Source organism: Coregonus clupeaformis, unplaced genomic scaffold (assembly GCF_020615455.1).
Source record: "Coregonus clupeaformis isolate EN_2021a unplaced genomic scaffold, ASM2061545v1 scaf0661, whole genome shotgun sequence".
Taxonomy (NCBI): domain Eukaryota; kingdom Metazoa; phylum Chordata; class Actinopteri; order Salmoniformes; family Salmonidae; genus Coregonus; species Coregonus clupeaformis.
The window spans coordinates 198,162-217,149 of record NW_025534116.1 but is presented as its reverse complement, the minus strand read 5'-3'; the positions used below and the strand labels follow the sequence as shown (position 1 = coordinate 217,149).

At 44.0% G+C, this 18,988-nt stretch overlaps 1 protein-coding gene across 1 annotated transcript; it reads right to left on the bottom strand.

Annotated features, from left to right (window-relative positions):
• Positions 1–505: 505 nt before the first annotated feature.
• On the bottom strand, positions 506–18,749 carry LOC121547129 (tripartite motif-containing protein 16-like). The gene is made up of 6 exons (XM_045216273.1): positions 18,080–18,749; positions 17,560–17,655; positions 1,686–1,919; positions 1,442–1,601; positions 1,257–1,316; positions 506–1,020 (listed from the first exon to the last, which is right to left on the bottom strand). Exons 1-6 carry the CDS (start codon positions 18,674–18,676, stop codon positions 506–508), a joined length of 1,662 nt encoding a protein of 553 aa, XP_045072208.1. The 5' UTR covers positions 18,677–18,749.
• Positions 18,750–18,988: the final 239 nt, after the last annotated feature.

The window sequence follows — 18,988 nt, the reverse complement described above, 5'->3', positions numbered from 1 at the left end:
GGAAAATTACATTGAGACAGAGAACCAATTGAGAAAACATATCAATGTTTCTGAATGCCAACCAACATACATTAACAGCAAACATCATGATTCATGTAAATGTAGCCAATTAAAACATTGCATTTGATAAAAATACATTAAGTTTTAATTAAACTCTGAAGATTAAATCAGTCAGACAAAAATAATTGTACAGAAAAACAGAGTATTATATCTGGGGACCATCACCACCAGCATGACTAGTATCTATGTGGACCCTACTACAGTTTAACCAGCTCAGCTATAGACTACACCAGCATGACTAGTATCTATGTGGACCCTACTACAGTTTAACCAGCTCAGCTATAGACTACACCAGCATGACTAGTATCTATGTGGACCCTACTACAGTTTAACCAGCTCAGCTATAGACTACACCAGCATGACTAGTATCTATGTGGACCCTACTACAGTTTAACCAGCTCAGCTATAGACTACACCAGCATGACTAGTATCTATGTGGACCCTACTACAGTTTAACCAGCTCAGCAGTACTATTATTGAGCCAAAACCCAGGATAGAGGGGCTGAGTGAATGTGGTCTGGACTCTGTGGAGGAGGGTCATTGTGTCAGAGACACTGTAGAAGGAAAGAGTACCTGCCTTGTGATCCAGGTACACTCCTACTCTGGAGGACTGAGGGCCTGATACTTTAGTCACAACATTATTGTGTCTGAACAAATACCCACCACTATAGTACTCTAAACTCCAGGACTTGTTATTGTGTCCAAATCTATTACCTCTCCCTGTTCTGCTGATGTATTTATATGAGACTGCTGTATAAACATCCTCCCCACTCCACTCCACCTCCCAGTAACAGCGTCCAGACAGACCCTCTCTACACAGAACCTGGTAGGTGTTTGTGAATCTGTCTGGATGAACAGGATATGGTTGGACTTGGCCTGTATAGGTCACCTTTCTGTTCCCTTCAGACAGAGAGAGGCGTGTGTGTGCTGTGTTTGGGTCCAGTGTGAGCTGACAGGAATCTGGGAGAAGAGCAGAGCAGAGACCAATGAGGGGAGTTAGAACAATAAGTTAAGTCAGATACTGGATCTACCCTGTCTTTGATTAGAGCACAGCAGAGATCAAATCAGAGAAATATGAGGAGTCAGATAGATACCCAGTCTTTGATTAGATCTACTATTGCTATATATTTCTAGAGGGATTGTTAGGAGTGTCAGTAAAAAGAGACTGTTAGTTACTTCAGAATAAAGAGACTCACATTGTAAGAACTGTTCTCTGGTCTTGGGCTCTGGAGGCAGTACAACATCCACTATATTCACTACAGACACACAAACACATTCACAGAGAGAGGGAATGTTATCATCACACCATATTCCACATGTATATGACTAGTAGGGAACTTTCAATGGTCTAAAGTTGATGTTCTTATTATTTTCAACACACCTGTAGAGGAGATCTTGGTCCATTCTACTTTAAGGAAGTCTTCTAATTTCTCTCTCAGTTCAGACACAGTCTTACTCACATCTCCAAAGTACTGAAGAGGACGGACAACGATGCTGGGTAAGTCTGAAGATACACTGGTACTGGAGAGAGACTGATAACTCTGGAGACAGAGAGAGCGAGAGAGCAGAACCAAATGATTGAGAGTTTTAATTTCATATCACATGTAACAGGACAGTTGAGTTACCTGGAGGAAATGGATGTGATCCTCTGTGTGTGAGAGCTGCTCCAGCTCAGTGCTTCTCTTCCTCAGCTCAGCTATCTCCTGCTTCAGTTGCTCCAGGAGTCCTTCAGCTTGACTCACTTGAGCCTTCTCTTGGGCTCTGATCAGCTGCTTCACCTCAGAGCGCCTTCTCTCAATGGAGCGGATCAGCACAGTAAAGATCTTATCACTGTCCTCCACTGCTGCCTGTGCAGAGCGCTGTTAAGAGAGAGAGAGAGAGAGAGAGAGACTGACTTGTCTTACTTTAATGAGCCATCCTCATTACACTAACACCCCCCCTCCTAAAAACACATTGCGTGACACCACATCCTCTACACAATCACAGTATCCAGTACCCAACACCACAGTACAATACACCATCCAGCACCACATTCCAACCGTCCATCCAACCCCTCCTCTCCAGCCGTACAGACAGCCCCCCTGAGCCCCCATACCTCCTGAAACATCTCCACACTGTTGATCATTTTGTACAACTCAAACTCAACCCTAAGGCGTCAACAGTAATGGCATTACCCTGGCAACACAGAAAAAACATGATGAACAGTCTGTCATTGCAGAAAACGGACACCCCTCCCCAACTCCCAGGTCAACCCGAGCCAACCAGCTATTGGCAGAGGTGTGGACTCGAGTCATGTGACTTGGACTCGAGTCAGACTCGAGTCATGAATTTGATGACTTCAGACTCGACTCGACAAAATGTACAAAGACTTGCAACTCGACTTGGACTTTAACATCAATGACTCGTGACTTCACTTGGACTTGCGCCTTATGACTCGAGAAGACTTGCTACTTCCCATGAAAACTGGGGAAAAAAATTTTTTCACACGGCCGCGCCGCTCTCCGTTTATCTGCATCTGTGAAAAAAATGTGCACCATCCACCTGTATGCATACAGAGAGCGCGCGCTGCCTGCACGTTATCCAATCACTGTAGTCCCACGTTGTTTTGATTCGACAGCATCTAAGCAGGCACATTGCAAGACAACCAATGAAGCACATCAAGCAACAACGCGCCAGTTGTCAAAATGATACCGAAGATAGTTTGGTTTGGCTATAAAAATTACGAGGTAGTCGACAAAAAACGAGTTGCAATCTGCAAAACATGCGGATCGAAGATTACAGACGGAGCTGCCACAACGTCCAACTTTGTTCGACACCTGAAGTTGCACAAAGAAAGGTAAGTTTTGAGCAGAATGCTACGCACCTTATCGGATGTACCGTAACTTACTAGCTAGCTGCTGCATATTTACTGTATCAACGAGACAAACGCACGTCTCCCTTGCTGGTTCATGCTTACAAAAATATGGATTTTTGAACTGCTATTATATGGACATTCTAAAACGCTTTCGTGAAAAACGCTTAACGTTCTTTAATGTACTAAGACAGTGTTATTAAAAGACCAAACTCTGTAAATATCATATTAATAAAGTATACTATGTACAAAACATCAGATGAGCCCAGAATATGAACGCAAACACGTTTAATAACACGTTGCGTTTTCCTCCCATAGAAAACTATTATAAGAAAAGGCTTAACGTGTCTTAATATACTGAGACAGTAATATTAAAAGACCAAACTATAAATATCATATTAATAAAGTATACTAAATGTCAGAGGTGTGGACTCGAGTCATGTGACTTGGACTCGAGTCAGACTCGAGTCATGAATTTGATGACTTCAGACTCGACTCGACAAAATGTACAAAGACTTGCAACTCGACTTGGACTTTAACATCAATGACTCGTGACTTCACTTGGACTTGCGCCTTATGACTCGAGAAGACTTGCTACTTCCCATGAAAACTGGGGAAAAAAATTTCACACGCCGCGCCGCTCTCCGTTTATCTGCATCTGTGAAAAAAATGTGCACCATCCACCTGTATGCATACAGAGAGCGCGCGCTGCCTGCACGTTATCCAATCACTGTAGTCCCACGTTGTTTTGATTCGACAGCATCTAAGCAGGCACATTGCAAGACAACCAATGAAGCACATCAAGCAACAACGCGCCAGTTGTCAAAATGATACCGAAGATAGTTTGGTTTGGCTATAAAAATTACGAGGTAGTCGACAAAAAAACGAGTTGCAATCTGCAAAACATGCGGATCGAAGATTACAGACGGAGCTGCCACAACGTCCAACTTTGTTCGACACCTGAAGTTGCACAAAGAAAGGTAAGTTTTGAACGAATGCTACGCACCTTATCGGATGTACCGTAACTTACTAGCTAGCTGCTGCATATTTACTGTATCAACGAGACAAACGCACGTCTCCCTTGCTGGTTCATGCTTACAAAAATATGGATTTTTGAACTGCTATTATATGGACATTCTAAAACGCTTTCGTGAAAAAACGCTTAACGTTCTTTTAATGTACTAAGACAGTGTTATTAAAAGACCAAACTCTGTAAATATCATATTAATAAAGTATACTATGTACAAAACATCAGATGAGCCCAGAATATGAACGCAAAACACGTTTAATAACACGTTGCGTTTTCCTCCCATAGAAAACTATTATAAGAAAAGGCTTAACGTGTCTTAATATACTGAGACAGTAATATTAAAAGACCAAACTATAAATATCATATTAATAAAGTATACTAAATGTACAAAACATCAGATGAGGCCAGAATATGAACGCAAACACGTTTAACAACACGTTAAGTGTTTTCCTCCCATAGAAAACCATTATAAGAAAAGGCTTAACATGTCTTATGTAGGCTACTATGTATTCTGGGCTCATCTGATGTTTTGTACATAGTATGCTTTATTAATATGATATTTGCAGAGTTTGGTCTTATAATATTACTGTCTTAGTATATTAAGCATTAAGCAACGTTAAGCGTTTTCACGTTAAGCGTTTTAGAATTCAGTTTCAGAGTTGCTGGTGTGCTGCCTCATTGAGGTCGTTTATGTAATTTTGGTTAATCACAACTAAGCTGAACTGTCGCTGAAGACAAAATATCACAATTAAACAATGAATGCACCCCCTTTCACAACTCGGATGTAGTTGGTGCATCCCTAAACCCATCCAAGTACAACAGGAAACATAGTAAGACGTATACATTGTAAAGAGGAAAATGATAACACAGTCACAGTAGATCCACCATTAGCCTTCCCTTTTCATATCATGCCCAAACAGCAGACAGCGCATGGACAGAGTGCTACCGTAGTCTACAGTAGGTCTGTGAGGCAGCGCACCACTGGGATATATACAGTATATAATAAAATAATAACGATTATAGTAGTAATGTTCAGAGATGCAATAGATTATTATAGTGCAGTTCTTAACTAATGGGAATATTGTTTAGCTTATTTTTGGTTTAATTTGGTTTACTTTAGTTATTTAATTTATTCAATTATTTTGTTTTTCTATACTTTTCATGCCAACTTGCCATGGCCCCCCTAGAACCCCCCCGCGGCACCCAAGGGTCCCCGTCCCCACTTTGAAAACCACTGCTATAAAGCATATGACTTCAGTTTCTTGAGGGAAAGGGCTTTCTTATGAATTTTGAAGCAGTGAAAATATTCTTAATATTGCATACACTGACACTGAAATGTATTATCGTAAACCGTAGTGTACAATAGGCAATGAATATTAACACAACAACATTGATATGAGTAAAGAGTAGTTTCAAATACAACATGTGTGGCTGTAAAGGATTTTCTGACATCTGTTTCATATTCTTCTCTGTTACAGGTATGAAGAATACCAGATGAACAAAATCATCGTAGATGAACCACAACAGCCTTCAATCTCACAATTCCTTGACACTCGTGTAGGGCGTTACAGCCTGACCCACCCACAGCAGAAGGCCATCTCCAATGCGATACTGTCTGACTTGATTATTGATTGCAATTTCCCTCTGTCTATTGTGGAAAATAAGAGCTTTCGTCACTTTCTGGCTGTGCTGGACAGCAAGTATACCCCAGTATGTCGCCGAACGCTGACCACAAAAACAGAGAGCCTTGCTGAGGAGAGACGGTCAAAGTTAAAAACTCAATTGAGCAACACTGACCATGTTTCAGTCACTGTGGACATTTGGTCTGATCGAAAGACAGCTAAAGACTAATCTCTTGGCCTGCAACCGCTTCAAAGGCTCTCACACAGCAGAGCGAATCTGTGACCAATTTGAGGCAATATGTGATGAATACAACATCAAAGCTAAATTGGACTATATAATTAGTGACAATGCTGCTAACATGCGCAAGGCATTTACAGTCTGCTTCCCCAGTGAACAGGAGGAAGATGAAGATGCTGGAGATAATCTTGATGATCCTGAGCTATGGCATGACTTAACCCAAGAAGACCAGCAAACCGTCGATGCTGCTATGGCAAAGAAACAGCGCCTGCAGTGTTTTGCACACACATTGCAGCTGGTTGTGGGAGACGGTTTGAAAGAAACAAAAGCGGCATGTCCTTCTCTCTCCAAGTTATCAAAACTTAGCTCCCTGCTCCACACAAGCACAACGTTTAAAGACATCTTCGATGGTGAATTTGGGGAGCACAGAGGCATCCCTGCTGCAGTGAGCACGAGGTGGAATTCCACACTGCGGCAGGTAAAAGCAGTCCTTCATTGTGATCAGCAAAAGCTCTGCGCAGTTCTTGAGAAGGCCGGGCATAAAGAACTGTCATTCACACCACGAGAGTGGAATCTGCTGAAGGAGTTGGTGGACATCTTAAAACCGTTCGGAGAAGCAACTGATTTGACACAGGGGAGAAAGTCATTACAATCAGTGCAGTTGTTCCATCCATCTTGTCCCTCAATCACCATCTTGAGAAGCTGAAGCCTCAAGTTCGTTTCCCTGAGTGGCCTGGTCAGAGGTCTGCAGGCATCCCTGAAAAAAAGATTTCTTGGGATCTTCATTAATGTAAAAATGGCCCAGTCTCAAGAAGGGATCACTGCCCCCTTTTCAGACACAGTCTACCTGAAAGCAGCTGCCTTGGATCCAGCCTTTTTGTCTGCTGTGGATTGAGCCCCATGTGCTGGTCAACCGTGACATCAAGGCAGAGGTGGCACAACGAGTTAAAGGTAAATATTATTGACTTGCAATGCAACTTAAATGCAACGTACAATAATTTGATCTTAATCTGATATAGGATCTAATGTGATATTAATCTGACTTTAATAATAATAAAACATTTCAGTCTTGAACAGTATCATCAACATCAGAAATAAGGGCTCTTTTGTTTCTGCTGTTGTGACACGTTTTTATTTTTATTTTTAGAATTGATCCTGCAAGATGCTGCAGAGACAGAGCAGCCTGTGCCGGTGCCTGCTGAAGAAGAACTAGAGGACATGGAAGGAGAAGGGCTGTTTGCTGCATACCATAAGAGGCAGAAAAGGGATGTTGGGACCCCACCAGCAGTACAGCTAAGTCACTACATTGACATGGCAGAAGGACAGAATGCCCTTTTGTTCTGGGCACTGAACAGTAAGACTCTTCCTTCACTCTTTCAAGTAGCCATCCGAGTCTTGGCAGTGCCTGCTTCTAGTGCTCCAGTGGAGCGAGTTTTCAGCCATGGTGGCATCATTCTGCGTCCCCATCGTGCACAAATGACTGACAGACTTTTGGCCAATTTGATCTTTTGCAAATGCAATGCAGTATAGGGGCCTCCCTCCACCTGTCCACAGCACGCATGCGCGCACACACACTCACTCTCTGCTCATCACCTGTCCACACAGCTCTCTCTCTCCTGTGGTAGGAGTTTCACATGGAGTAAGATCTGTTCATTTGCAGTGCAGGTTCCCACACTGTTTTTACTTCCAGAGCTTTGGTGTTTGTCCTTCCCCCGTAAACCATTTTCTCTCTCTCTCTCTCTCTCTCTCTCTCTCTCTCTCTCTCTCTCTCTCTCTCTCTCTCTCTCTCTCTCTCTCTCTCTCTCTCTCTCTCTCTCTCTCTCTCTCTCTCTCTCTCTCTCTCTCTCTCTCTCTCTCTCTCTCTCTCTCTCTCTCTCTCTCTCTCTCTCTCTCTCTCTCTCTCTCTCTCTCTCTCTCTCTCTCTCTCTCTCTCTCTCTCTCTCTCTCTTCTCTCTCTCTCGCATTGTTCTAGTGCAATATGCTGTTCAAATACAAGCATTTTTTTTGTGAAAATTAAATGTTATGTTTTTTGCTGTATTTGATTAATGTTATTGTATAAAAAGGTTTAAATAAATACAAATCTTACAGACATACATGATTTGTATACATTTTATTTCTGTGGTAAGAGGACTTGAAATGACTCGAAACTAAAATGGTAGGACTTTGGACTCGACTTGAGACTTGATGGCTTTGACTTTTGACTCGACTTGGGACTTGCCTCATCTTTGACTCGACTTGACTCGGGACTCGAGGGCAAAGACTTGAGACTTACTTGTGACTTGCATAACAATGACTTTGTCCCACCTCTGGCTATTGGTGTCCAGGGCTCCATGTAATACCCTCCACTGGAGGACCCCTGACCTTTCCAGCACTGGGAGCTTATAGAGCACCCTCCACCTATACCCTGCCATGCTCTCAGCCCCCACAACCCCCTGCCACTGATGCCCCTTCACTCCCGCTAAGCTCCTGATGTGTCTAAACTTGTCCCTCCATGCCCCACATAACAGAGCCTCACTCTTGCCCCAGTTTACCTAAGCAGAAGACGCCCCCTCGTACACCCTCAAACTATTCTCCAGGGCCTGTAGGTTCTGCTCATCCCTAACCAACACAGACGTCATCAGCGTATGCTGACACTGCTATGCCTGTCCCCAACCCTATGCCTGGCTCCCACACTCCCTGTAGCCTCCTGCGTAGCAGGCCCAGAAAGGGCTCAATAACAAGAGTGTATAGCTGCCCTGACAGAGGGCATCCCTGGTGAATGCCCCTCCCTACCCAGACTGGCCTACTGAGCCCTCCCCACACCTTGACCATACATGAAGCCCCAGCGTACAGCATTTGAACACAGGCCACAATATTCTCCCCACAACCAAAACAACACATTGAACAGATATTCATGGTCCACCCTATCAAAGGCTTTCTCCTGATTATGAACAGATTGTCTGTGTTTGAGCGTCCTGGTACACAGTACGTTTGGTCCTTGTGTACAATAGAGTCCAGGTGGGACTTCAGTCTGTTAGCGAGGACCTTGGTAAAGACCTTATAGTCCAAACAGAGCAATGCCACAGGCCTCCAGTTCTTTAAGTCGCTCAAATCTACTTTTTTGGGCAGGAGAGTCAAAGCCTCCCATCTACAGCTTAGCGACAGCTCCCCCACCCCGACGCACTCACACAACACACATCCTGTAAAATAATTCCCCAGAACTTTTTATAAAAATCCACAGGCAGACCGTCTGAGAGACAGCAGCTGAGAGTTTGTGAAAGGCCAGGGAAATGTCTATTTGATTTATCTGTGACAGAGAGAGTTTGGAAAGGTCTGTGAGCAGAACCTGAGAAAACCCAGGATAATAATAATAATAATAATAATAATAATGCCATTTAGCAGACGCTTTTATCCAAAGCGACTTACAGTCATGTGCATACATTTTTACATATGGGTGGTCCCGGGGATCGAACCCACTACCCTGGCATTACAAGCGCCATGCTCTACCAATTGAGCTACAGAGGACCACAGAGTTCTGCCCTCTATAAATCAGAGTACAACTCCACAGCCTCATCTCCTCACAACAGAAGTTACCCACCCATCAGGCTCCCTCATCTCCCCACAACAGAAGTTACCCACCCATCAGGCTCCCTCATCTCCCCACAACAGAAGTTACCCACCCATCAGGCTCCCTCATCTCCCCACAAAAGAAGTTACCAACCCATCAGGTTCCCTCATCTCCCCACAACAGAAGTTACCCACCCATCAGGCTCCCTCATCTCCCCACAACAGAAGTTACCCACCCATCAGGCTCCCTCATCTCCCCACAACAGAAGTTATAAGCCCATCAGACAAATGTAAAACAAGGGATTTTCTTGGTTTCCCCACTCTGTTTTTCCAACCCCTCTGGTGAAACAGAGAACTGAGCCCTGTACTATAATATAATATAATGTGCCATTTTGCAGACGCTTTTATCCAAAGCGACTTACAGTCATACGTGCATATATATACAGTGGGGAGAACAAGTATTTGATACACTGCCGATTTTGTACTTACAAAGCATGTAGAGGTCTGTAATTTTTATCATAGGTACACTTCAACTGTGAGAGACGGAATCTAAAACAAAAACCCAGAAAATCACATTGTATGATTTTTAAGTAATTAATTTGCATTTTATTGCATGACATAAGTATTTGATCACCTACCAACCAGTAAGAATTCCGGCTCTCACAGACCTGTTAGTTTTTCTTTAAGAAGCCCTCCTGTTCTCCACTCATTACCTGTGTTAACTGCACCTGTTTGAACTCGTTACCTGTATAAAAGACACCTGTCCACACACTCAATAAAACAGACTCCAACCTCTCCACAATGGCCAAGACTAGAGAGCTGTGTAAGGACAGGGATAAAATTGTAGACCTGCACAAGGCTGGGATGGGCTACAGGACAATAGGCAAGCAGCTTGGTGGAAGGCAACAACTGTTGGCGCAATTATTAGAAAATGGAAGAAGTTCAAGCTGACGGTCAATCACCCTCGGTCTGGAGCTCCATGCAAGATCTCACCTCGTGGGGCATCAATGATCATGAGGAAGGTGAGGGATCAGCCCAGAACTACATGGCAGGACCTGGTCAATGACCTAAAGAGAGCTGGGACCACAGTCGCAAAGAAAACCATTAGTAACACACTACGCCGTCATGGATTAAAATCCTGCAGCGCACGCAGGGTCCCCCCTGCTCAAGCCAGCGCATGTCCAGGCCCGTCTGAAGTTTGCCAATGACCATCTGGATGATCCAGAGGAGGAATGGGAGAAGGTCGTGTGGTCTGATGAGACAAAAATAGAGCTTTTGGTCAAAACTCCACTCGCCGTGTTTGGAGGAAGAAGAAGGATGAGTACAACCCCAAGAACACCATCCCAACCGTGAAGCATGGAGGTGGAAACATCATTCTTTGGGGATGCTTTTCTGCAAAGGGGACAGGACGACTGCACCGTAATGAGGGGGAGGATGGATGGGACCATGTATCGCGAGATCTTGGCCAACAACCTCCTTCCCTCAGTAAGAGCATTGAAGATGGGTCGTGGCTGGGTCTTCCAGCATGACAACGACCCCGAAACACACAGCCAGGGCAACTAAGGAGTGGCTCCGTAAGAAGCATCTCAAGGTCCTGGAGTGGCCTAGCCAGTCTCCAGACCTGAACCCAATAGAAAATCTTTGGAGGGAGCTGAAAGTCTGTATTGCCCAGCGACAGCCCCGAAACCTGATGGATCTGGAGAAGGTCTGTATGGAGGAGTGGGCCAAAATCCCTGCTGCAGTGTGTGCAAACCTGGTCAAGACCTACAGGAAACGTATGATCTCTGTAATTGCAAACAAAGGTTTCTGTACCAAATATTAAGTTCTGCTTTTCTGATGTATCAAAAACTTATGTCATGCAATAAAATGCAAATTAATTACTTAAAAATCATACAATGTGATTTTCTGGATTTTAGTTTTAGATTCCGTCTCTCACAGTTGAAGTGTACCTATGATAAAAAATTACAGACCTCTACACCAGGGTTCTTCAATTCCGGTCCTGGAGGGCCGAAACACTTCTGTTTTTTATTTCTACCTGGTAGTTAATTGCACTCACCTGGTGTCCCAGGTCTGAATTAGCCCCTGATTAGAAGGAGAGGATGAAAAACAGAGGTGTTTCGGCCCTCCAGGACCGGAATTGAAGAACCCTGCTCTACACGCTTTGTAAGTAGGAAAACCTGCAAAATCGGCAGTGTATCAAATACTTGTTCTCCCCACTGTATATATATATATTTTTTGTGTATGGGTGGTCCCGGGGATCGAAACCACTACCCTGGCGTTACAAGCGCCGTGCTCTACCAGCTGAGCTACAGAGGACCAGGTGCAGACACATTTATGAAAGCAAAGACAAGGTCATTATTTGGGCTCTAAACACTAACAACCTACCCTTACACACCTCTTTTGCTACCCCTGCACTAAGATTTCTGCCATGGCATTTAAATGTTTTTGGTTTACATATTCCCCCAGTCTTTGCCGCCGTTCATGTTAAGGAAGTCTAACCGTGAAATCTCCATAAGAGGTGGGAGGGAAATCACCACAATCAGAAACCAGTAGAGAAGCCCATAAAGCCGCCATGCCAGAAAAAAACATCAATTTAAGCAGATTCTGAAGACATGCCCTTAAGAACCCATGACCCATTTTCTCAGCCTATACCGCTTCCTGGGTGAGAGGACACTAAACCCCTCATTCTTCATCACGTGTTGTACTGACCTTACAAACCTTCCAGGATCAATCAAATAAGACTCCAGCAGAACCTTCTTTTTCCCCTTTAGTCTCCATCAGGAACCTAGAAAGTTCTCTCACCGTATATACTGGGCCCTCAGCCTGATTGGCTGTCAGCTCTGGATCCAATGAGCCGTCTGAAAACGAGACGCCTTGTCCTCCGCTCCCGCAGACTCACCTCCCCCCTCTTCCTCCTCCTCCATTGGCAAGGTACCGTCCTCCTCCTCCCCAGTCTCTGCCCCCCTGCACTTCTCCCCTGATCAGAGCCTCTTCCCCAATGACAGGCAATATTTCCTGGGATGAGCCCACCAAGCCTTCGCCCACCGGAGTCTCTGTTACTACAGAAACCTGCCTCAGCTCATGTAGCCCAGCTGCAACCCTCCCCACCACCGCTTTACTACTACTACCGTGTAGCTCAGTTGGTAGAGCATGGCGCTTGCAACGCCAGGGTTGTGGGTTCGTTTCCCATGGGGGGACAGTATGAAAATATATGCACTCACTAACTGTAAGTCGCTCTGGATAAGAGCATCTGCTAAATGACTAAAATGTAAAAAAAAATACTCTCCTCCCTCCTGGTACCCCTGCCATTTATTTTGCAATTCTGAGTAATCACTACTTTAGTAAGGATTAGTAAGGAAAAACACTTTATTCAGTACTACTGCAGTTGCTTAATAATTCCAATAGATGGCAGCATAAGACCATGAATGACATTTCAGAAGATTAGTTTAGTTCTCTCCCTGGATACACCACCACTCCCCCTCACAGGAAAACTCCTGCCAGCGCTTTTTACTGTCCCTTTCCACACTGCTAACGCAAGAGGAAGGACTGAAAACACATTACTGTGAAGTAATACAATGATGATTCATGTTTATTATTACCTGTTTTTATGGTCATGTTTTGAAATTATACTTCATTACTATAATGATTATCAATAAGCCTAAACATTAATTCAGTCACCTCTGGTCGACAAAAACGTATTTTCCTAGTACATTAATTGTCAAATTCATCAACCAGCATCGAGCACTCTGCCTTCTCACGCAAGCGAGGGGCATGTTGAGGTAAATATGCTAACCGCGACGGTTGCATTATGTAATTTATTGGTGGGCTGGAAGATGCTGTGTTTTTTCTTTTCTATTCAGAGGCTATTTACCCCCAATATGAGATAATTTTATATAGAATGTTTTTATAATGCATGTTTACTAGGGTTGAGGTTAGCGCATCTGAGTAGGGATTATTTGGCCGGGGTTCAATACCTGTCCTACCTATCAATCATATTGCTGCTTGTAGCCTATAACTGATGATCCCCACACTAGAAACACCGAAAACTATCTGTGCTAGCAAACCCCATGTTCCACCCCTCCCCTGCGTAACCTTGAAGTTTGTTAAGAAACAAACACTTGCCTACGAAAAGAGACATGTTTAACGGATTCCACTTGGCACCCAGCCGAGAGCACACGAAAACCACTTGCAAATTAACCAAAACTAACCAACTACTTGCGGTCTGTTCGTAAGTAATAAACGGAGGCAGATTAGCCACCACAACTCTTATCGAAAGAGGCGAAATCTGCACCAACACACCCCTCACAAAAATCCCACTCGCAACAAGACAAACCTTTTTCATTAACACAACCACCGCCTTGTTCATTCTGGATGCAGAGTGCAGATGTTCCGCTCCAACCTGTTCGCCGACCAAAACTTCCTCCACACCTTTCTCCGGAACGCATCCGAAGCGACAGCGTTTCTTCTCCACTCGGTTGAGGCCATCACGCCACCCTAACAAACTACCCCTACTCCCCCCTCAAATCTAAACGATAAACAGTGGAAACCAATAAACAAACCCTCCACCATGAGAAAATAAATTCAGAAAATACGCAAGAACCAAAAGAAAAAAGAATAGTAGGCCTCCTCACGAACCACAAAACTCTCACACAACCAACTTCTTCTTCTAGGATATAAGGGCGGTCCACAAACCAACGTTAAAAAGTGCATGCCGCCACCTACTGTGCTGGAGTGTGTGGTCAATCACGGTTTCCAACATTTCTAAATCCTCCTACCAAACTCAGTACTTCTGAGAAAATAAAGAAGAGCCCTACTAACTTCAAAATAGACCCTCCCCTATCCCCAAAATCCCTTCCAAACCCCCCCAACCCCGTCCAACCTCAATGACCCTACACTTCAATCTTTCCCTCTCTTCAACATACTTACAACAATATAACAACACATGCTCCACCATTTCATCGACCGTACCCCCCAGACACAAACTATTCACATGCTTGCCAACCAGATGTAATGACGAGATCAATGTACAATGTCCTAAGCGCAATCGAGTAAACACCACCTCTTCCTTCCTAATCTGACCTTTGAATCTTGGTCCATCGACCTTTCTGTAAAACTGTAAACTATTCATATAAATGCCGGCCCTTGTGCTCAGAGTACCAATTCTTCTGCCACACATCTATCAAAATGGCTCTGATCTTACATTTGGCCTCACCTCTACCCAGTGGAACATTAATATAAATTGTATCTAGTTTCAAAGCTCTTTTAGCTAACTGGTCTACAATTTCAGCAGAATCTCACTACTACACCCATTCTCTCAATTCTCCATAATAACATTAATACCTCCAATAGCAGGTCACTCCTATTAGATTTACCAGATGATAAACTATTCAATACAGACAGAGAATCTGACCATACTATAATTCTAACAGGTTGTACGTCCTCCACCCACTGGAGGGCAACTATTATCACCAACAGTTCAACTGAGTATACTGACAGTTCATCTGTTAGTCTTCTACATATTTGCACATCAAATTCAGGAACGTAAACGCCTGCTCCTGTGAGCCCACTATCTGGGTCCTTGGATCCGTCTGTGAAAAGCATTAAAAAAGCATAAAAACATTTACCAATGTAATTGTCAACCAGTTTCACTATATCACTGACTTCTGACCAATCTTTCATTTTCTCTACCAAGGTTAGATCAACAACAGGGTCTGGGAGTAACCATGGAGGAACATCCCCTATCACCACAGAAGGGCCAACCTCCAACTCCCTCAAACCACTCTCATCAGCAAGCTTTCCAACTGTCCAACCAAAACCACTGCCTTGTCTACTAGTATATTCCCAACAGTCATCTAGAACAGTAGCAGTGGGATGCTCAACCTCACAGCCTTTCAACCCAATAAGATAATGACCATTTTTACGCTGTATATCCAAAGGCATCTCTCCTCCCTCCACCAGTAAGGCACATACAGATGTTGATTTAAATGCACCAATACATATCCTTAAAGCTTTATACTGGATTCTGTCCAGCTTCTGAAAACTACACACCAGTAATCAATTGTCGTCCTGATCAGAGGTCTATAAATATCCATCAACGATTGTCTGTCAGCACCCCATTCATAACCAGAGACCCACACAACCAACTACCGCAAAAGTGATGGAATGAGAGAGACAGAGACATAGTTACAACACTGTACATAGCCATAATATAACGATTCTTCTACTTTGGAGTTTAACGGCGGTTGGCATCCAATATGTTGCATTACTGCCCCCAACTGGACTATAATATAAATCCATTATACTTTGTTATACAAAATGGGAAAAGGGGAAATTATAATAATACAGAAAAACACCCTTCCAACTAACCCTACACTCATTAAATACCCACTACCCCATTCCACTACTTTGACCCTATCTGCTCCTGCACCATGCCAACGGCCTGGGAGGATGGGACACCACCACTCAACACACCCTGTAACTCTTCTGAAGTCAAATCTTGTATGTCCAAATACTTCTCTGCAGCTGCCACCACAACATCTATTTTCTGTGATTTATGTTCCATTTCTGCGGTACAGTTGATAACCATTGCTATGAACTGTAAGAAGCTAACTTTACTGAAGCATATATCACTCGTTGGCCTATCCCTCTGTGCTGGCACAGATCTATTACTCACAGGGATCCTCTCAGGATGTCTCACCCTTGACCCATCCTCCTCTACTTTCTTCACTGCCTCAGCATACAACACCTTCTGCACTACTCTGACTCTAGCCACCTCGACCTGCCTCTCTCGCACCGGACACTTCAGATCCCCAGCAACATGGGTATCCCAACAGTTGACACACACAACTTTATCGACCAAAACTACACAAACCTCTATCCCATGCCCTCCTGCACATTTCCCACATCTTGGAATCTCCCTCCTACAAACTGCTGCAACATGACCATAAACGTTGCACCTGAATCAGTGCAGTGGATTCGCCACAAAAGCTCTAACAGGATAACTGATATATCCTAACATGACTTTGTCGGGTAAAGACTCAAAACTCAAAAGGACTGACAGTGACTCCTCTGTTTCACCACGCTCACCACCGGGTCTGTGTTGCACCAAACGGCGGGAATCACAAACACCAGTAATCTTCAACTTGAATTTCTCCACCTCCACACTTAACGCTACCCCAGAAATCACTCCTTTCAATGGTGCCCTGTTCCTAAGAGCAAAGCAAGAAACAGATCTTGACCAAAGTTGCGTGACACGGAGCGCCCACTCCCTCTGGTCAGAAGAAACACAAACAAATATCACAAGTCCACTACAGGTTACCTTCACTGATTCAACTGCACCCAACTCCTTTCCCACCCACCCTGAAACCACAAATGGATCTGCCAAAAGGTATGGATCCACTTTCTCCAACAATGTAACACCTACTGCACCAGATTCTTCTTTATCATGTCCATTAATGCCAGGCTCTGGTTCTGAGCTCTTCACCACACCTTCTACCTCACTTAACTCTCCCTCATTCATTTCCATTTCACCTCCAGAACTCGGTCTGGCGCATGGCTCACTCTGTTTGCACTTGAGTTATAACATTTGAAATTTCTCTTTTCCTTTGAAACTTATGTGAGTGTAATGTTCACTGTTCATTTCTGATTGTTTATTTCACTTTTGTTTATTATCTATTTCACTTGCTTTGGCAATGTAAACATATGTTTCCCATGCCAATAAAGCCATTTGAATTGATTTGAATTGATTTGAATTGAGAGAGAGAGAGAGAGAGAGAGAGAGAGAGAGAGAGAGAGAGAGAGAGAGAGAGACAGAGAGAGAGAGAAAGAGAGAGAGAGAGAGAGAGAGAGAGGGCTCCATGTTAATGTATAGGGGACATGAGTCAGTCATGGTTACTCATGGTTATGTGATGAAGTAGCCCCGCCTGCGATTTCAAAATCAGTGTCGGCCCTCAGCCCAATAGGGAATGTCCTCTTGGTGTAACGGTCAAGCTGTTGCTTTCTCCCGCGGTAGACCTGGTTCATATCCCGCCGGTTACATTAAGCAGTATATTCTCTGAAAAGAGTCCAGACAGCCTGTTCCCAACAGTGGGGTCAGAGGGATTGGAGAGGGTCCCCCCCCTCTCTCCCTCTCTCTCTCTCTCTCTCTCTCTCTCTCTCTCTGACTGGAGGAGAGAAGAGAAATGGTGTGTCTCCTCTGGTCAACAATACTCACCTTGAGAGACTTTACAGCCTGTTGGAGCTCCTTCAGCTCCTTCTCTCTCTCCTGGAATCTCTGCTGGACCTTCTGCTGACTCATCCCCAGCTGCCTCTGTAGAGAATCACTCTTCAATGAGCTATCAAGCTTTATTTGTCCACTAGATCAATAGTATAGTAATGTGACAAAGGGCACATAGAGAGGAAGGTCTAAAATCTTGAGGAAGTTCCTTTACCATATGACATTTTCTATGTTGCTATGTTAATGATTATAGTTTTTATGGTAGACTTACATGTATCAAGGGGTTGAGACTGAACTTTGAACGCCTAAAAGGGCATTCGGAATGATAATAGTGTTTGACTTCAGAAAATTGTGATACATTTGGAACAAACTCAATATACTCAAGGTTTGTGTTCATATTTGTTCTGCCGTGGATCGATTTCATTTGAATGATCTCATATTCAAACAGCCTTAGTTCCTACTGTATCTTTAATTATTTGTTTATCAGACAGTCATCAACAAGTAGTTCTGGTCTTACCTGTTTCTCAGTCCTCTCTGCTGCAGCTGACACTGTATCATGGCCTTTATGTTCATCCATCACACACTGATAACAGATACACTGTTGATCGGTACGACAGTAAACCTCCAGCAGTTTGTCATGATGAGAGCAGATCTTCTCCTGTAGTTGTGCGGTGGCTTTGACCAGCTTGTGCTTCTTGAAAGCAGGAAATTCATAGTGAGGTTGGAGGTGAGTCTCACAGTAAGAGGCCAGACACACCAGACAGGACATGAGGGCTTTCTGCTTTCTGGTCCCAGTGCAGAAATCACACACCACATCTCCAGGTCCAGCATAGCACAGAGCAGGAGGGGGAGCAGCCTGGAGTCCTGTCTTCTTCAGTTTCTCCACCACTTCAGCCAACATGTTATTTTTCCTCAGATTAGGCCTTGGAGTGAAGGTCTCTCTGCACTGAGGACAGCTATAGACCCCTTTCAGAACATCCTGATCCCAGCAGCCCTCAATACAGCTCCTACAGTAAGTGTGTCCACAGGGAATAACCACCGGTTCCTTCAGTAGATCCAGACAGACAGAACAACAGAACTGGTCCTGGTCCAGCAGAACTCCCTGCAGAGCCATTTGGATTGTTGTTCACTCTCACACAGACAGACGACACAGAGACTCAGATCAGTTTCGTTTCCTCAGAAGAGAGTTTGTGGGATGGGGATGGACTTCCTGGTTCAGCCAGAGGGGTGGGGTTAGAAGGAGGGAGGGAGGGGTTAGAAGAAGGGAGTAAGAGAGAGAGGAACTGCATGCAACAGGAAGAGGGAGACAAATAGTTTTGTTCCTAGGTTAGAGTCCTTAACATGGAACAAATGAAATAATGAATCTTAAAATGTGAGTTGTTAGAATATATAAAGGATAACAGTTTCTATGAAGAACATATGTATA